This window comes from Sus scrofa, chromosome Y (assembly GCF_000003025.6).
Source record: "Sus scrofa isolate TJ Tabasco breed Duroc chromosome Y, Sscrofa11.1, whole genome shotgun sequence".
NCBI classification, from domain to species: Eukaryota; Metazoa; Chordata; class Mammalia; order Artiodactyla; family Suidae; genus Sus; species Sus scrofa.
The window spans coordinates 21378210-21382684 of NC_010462.3; the positions used below are offsets into that span (position 1 = coordinate 21378210).

The 4475-nt window shown below is 41.7% G+C and overlaps 1 protein-coding gene across 1 annotated transcript; it reads right to left on the bottom strand.

Moving 5' to 3' along the window:
- LOC110257899 (heat shock transcription factor, Y-linked-like) lies at positions 711–2342 on the bottom strand. The gene is made up of 2 exons (XM_021080903.1): positions 1830–2342; positions 711–1406 (listed from the first exon to the last, which is right to left on the bottom strand). Exons 1-2 carry the CDS (start codon positions 2340–2342, stop codon positions 711–713), a joined length of 1209 nt encoding a protein of 402 aa, XP_020936562.1.

A 4475-nucleotide genomic window follows, 5' to 3' on the forward strand; every position in this document is an offset into this window, starting at 1 on the left:
AAGTAAGCCAGAAGGAGGAAGGCAAGCACAATATGACATCACTTATGTGTGGAATGTGATATATGGCACAACTGAAACTTTCCACAGGAAAGACACACATGGATTTGGAGAACAGGGTTTTTGTTGCCAAGGGGGAGTGTGCAGGATTGTGATGGACTGGGATTCGAGGGTTGAAAATGCAAACTATTGCATGTGGAGCGGGTATGCAATGAGGTCATGATGTATAGCAATGGGAACTATCTCTAGTCACTTTTGATGCAGCATAATGTGAAACAAAGGATATGTATGTGTGTGGGTGTTGGTCTTGGGTGGGTGGGTGTGTGACTGGGCCACTTTGCAGCACAGTATGAAAGTGATCAAACACAGTAAACCAGCTATGATGGAAAAATCATTTTAGAAAAAGAAATGCAGCATCTCTTTAATCTTAACTGTGTCCAAAATAAAAAAAATGTAATTGTAATATATACATGTAAGGATAACCTGACCAACTTGCTGTAGAGTGGGAAAAAAATAAAAAACAAGAAAAAGAGACAAAGAATTGGAAAAATTAAAAAAAGAGATCCAGGTGAATAAGAAAAAAAGAAGATGAAACTATGAAGATGAACATATAAGTTTATTGCTAAAATAACAGAATTGCAGGAATTTGGTGACATTTGCCAGCATAAATTTTCATCTTCACTCTCCTGCATAACCTATAGTCCTTTGATAGGTCAGTGGTAATTAGGGTGATGTTCCGATACGGAGGAGGACTGAGGATTTGGCCTTGAAAGCGAGGCAGCTGATGTGTCAGTGGCCATTGGCATTGGGAACCATGGATGGGCTGCTGGTTGCGGGTTAGACACAGGGCACTCAGTTGGTGATATATTCTGGTATCTGGTTGGCAAAGGAGAAGGCTCCACCCTCAGTCCAAAATAACCACTTGGGAAGTTAGAAATACAGCGGTACTGAGAAATGGAAGTGGTAGTTGTAATGAAATTCACGACGTGGCCACTTGCTGGAGAGTAGCTGCTTTGTGAGTGCATGTGAAACGTGGTCAACTGACTAAAAATAGCATGTTGAGCCATGACAATTTGTCCTGGTGGCCTGACTGATGGTGATGATGGAGAAGAAAGACCGCTTCTAGTTGGGGTAGTTGTATTAGAAATTCTCTGGCTCATAGAAGGCCATCTTATTAAAGGCACATTTAGGTTTGTAGAGGTTGAAAATGCATCTTCTCCACGAGTTTCTGCAGCCACATCAGAATTATGGTTATCCACATCACCCCCTGTTCTAGAGCGCTTCTTGCTGCAGCCTTGAAGTAGAGAAGCCGATACTGGAGAAGCATTTTTCATCCTGACTCTTCTTTTCATCCTCACCAACAGATGGGGACAGCCTCGGTTAAAATTTGGATTATGGTAGAACTGCAGCTAAAACCAAAAGAGAAAGGTATTTAGTGACCTTTTAAACAAAGATACGAGGACAAAGAATCCATAAAAATCTGACTTGTTTCATCACACAGAGTTAATGTCAGGAAATAATACTCATCTATTACTAACATTTTCAAAAATTTATGTAGTGGGAACAGGCAATTATGGTCCTTAAATAAAAATGCCTGGTGCATTTACAGTAACAGTATGAGGTTCAGGGGCTTGTATTGGGTGAGGTTCATCGAGAAGGCTCCAGGTGGCTAGGAAATTTCTCTATCACCCCAAATATTTTATGACCAAGTGGCCTTCAACTTAAAAGCGTAGCAGTACTTCATCCCACTTTCAAGGTCTACTATGACCCTATATGTATGAACATATTTGCAGATGTCCCTCTGTAAATAGTAACTGGACATTTCATAATACCTTGTTCCAAGCAGAGACTTCATTATCTTCTGCCAGAATGTTGGCTAGTGAGGCAGGTCTTTGAAAATTCCTTCGCAATTTAGTAAATCCATAAAGGTTAAGCTGTCGAACTAAGCTTTTCATACTCTCAGTTTCAAAAATTCTGAAGGGAGCCTTTCTCTCCAGAACTTCTTTCTTGAAGCGTTCTTCATTAATCACGATCGAGGTTCCATTTTCATCCCACCAAATGGACTTAAATCGATCACTTTCAACAATTTCCCAAAGTTTTCTGGGAAAGGGCAGAGGAGGAAAATCATTATCTCCATCTGGTTCAGAGGCACACAATGTGTGGCATGGCTCTTTCATCAGGGAGCCCTCAGACAAAGCCTGGAAAGCTTTTTCTTCAACCTGAGACCTCAAGTCCAAGTCCCCAGTGATTGAGTTATCACACCATGGAGATGTAATGGAGGATTCTGAACCAGTTGATTCATCTTTAGGAGACACACCTTGAATTTCTGAAGGAGCATGTGCCATCTCAGATAAATTTCTCTTCAGCTACTTTTCTCACCTGCATGGCTTTTGAACGCTGCAGTTTTAAATGCTGCTTTGGTAAGCCTACACAGATAAACTATCCAATCCATCACAATGGTTGCCAGCCTGAGTAGCTGTGACATCACAAGACTCTAGTCTCCTAGCAATCTGAGCATCACCTTCAGTCAGGGTTTACTTCTCTATGAAATTAGCCCAGTTAATATAAAATATGAGCTCCGTACTTGAACAGTAACCCAAAGAGAGAAAAAAAAATGAGATCAGCTAATGAGATCCTATTCCAATGGAATCTTTTTAATAAAAAAATCACATAAATAAATGAATCCATTTCATCCCTGAAGTAAACGCAAGTTCTCTCTTGTGCACATAAGAACTTGTGCCTGTTATGTAAGGCCTTGTAAATGGAATAAAAAAAAAAAAAAAACAACGGCAAAGTGAAACAAAAGTTATGCAGCTCTTGAGAGTGTATAACTAGAAGCTGTGCAGTATTTATATTCAGAAAAACATAGCCAGTGTTCTATGGTGGCTAGCTTGTTACAAAAATGTTCTGACCTCTGCTGTGCTATGGGTTCAATCCCTGGCCTGGGAACTTCTGCATGCCCCAGGTACAGTCCACAAAATAAAAAGACAAAAAGAAAAGAAAAAAAGAAACAAATACACAATCAAAAACAAAACAAAACAAAACAAACCATGACCTTTATCACTAACCAAGACATGGAAGGGCCCTGGTCACCAGGCAAAATATCTATAGCCATAGAGACAAAAAAAAGATTGATGGTTGCTTGTGTTAGGAGAGGAAATGTGGGGAAGTACCATCCAAAGGTTATGAGATTTCATTGCGGATTGATACAATGAGAACTGAGGAATTGATGGGTGTACCACATTCTGAAGATTATGTATGCCATTGAACTGAATACTCTAAAACTTATCCCATAATGTTTTCACATTGTTAAAAACTGACAGTGATCTGGTATCACTTATTTTATTATATCGAGTTTTCTGTGTATCCTACGCAAGTAGTCTGTGTGTTAAACAATATTCCAAACATTTTCCGTTAGGTTGCTGAGGGAGGAATGCAGAAGACCAAATAGTACACAAGAGGGATTTATTAGGGTCTCTGAGGGGGCTGGGCAGAGCCCACGACGGCATCAGCCTTGACTGCAAGGAGGTGTTAGGCTTATAAAGCATCTGTGGTGGGAGTCTGTGGTTGGAGTCCACGGTGGGACCTTGTGGCAGGGAAAATGGAGAAGAAAGGGAAGGTCAAGGGAGGTGTAGGGACTCAAGTCCCATGACAGAGCACAGTTAATCCGTGTAGGCAGTTAGTCTGTGCAGGCAGTTGCTTCCCACAGGTCCTCGTTTCTTGCTGCCCAACTTGCACATCCACATTCTGGGAAGGGTGTCCACAGCAAATCTCTCAGGTGAGCAGCAATAGTTGGGCTGTATGGCGGTCTGTCTCCATCCTCTTGGGATCCTCTCATTCAAGCCTTCCATTATATGGGGTAGGGATGAATGTCTACTCTTCTCTCTCTGCTTCCTGCTGGCCTGGGGTGAGGAGTACTTGTGGATGGACATGGTATATGCTACCATAGAGGATGGGAAGAAAGGAAAAATAAGATTAAACATGGGTTGATACCGGTATTGTTGAAGGAGGAGTGCAGTTTCATCTGAGTAGGTTTTAACACGTGATGTGGTATTAACACGTAAATGACAGGAGCTATTGTCATAATACATGTTGTCTCCTTTCTGTTGCTATAAGAGAAGGCCTTGAAAATATAAGGTTGTCGCTGCCAGCTGATGCTGCTTTGAGAACAGCTGGTGTCATCACGTCTGACAGGGCACATAAACCCTAAGTTCTTGGCAATACAAAGGCTTGCCTAAAATTACTTCCATAAGATTTCCTAGTCTTCCATGGATGTCTGACCCACAGCTACTCCATTCTGCCTTTTCTCCCTATTGGCCCATGCAGTTGCCATGGTCAATGATCTCTGTATTTCTAGATGAGAGAAGATGCAAGAATTTGGGACCATAGAGATCCTCACCTGAAATCGGTCTGAAGGGCTGTGCCTCACCGCTGCTCACCTACCTGAGCTCTGCTCTGCCGGTGCTGCAGTTCAACAG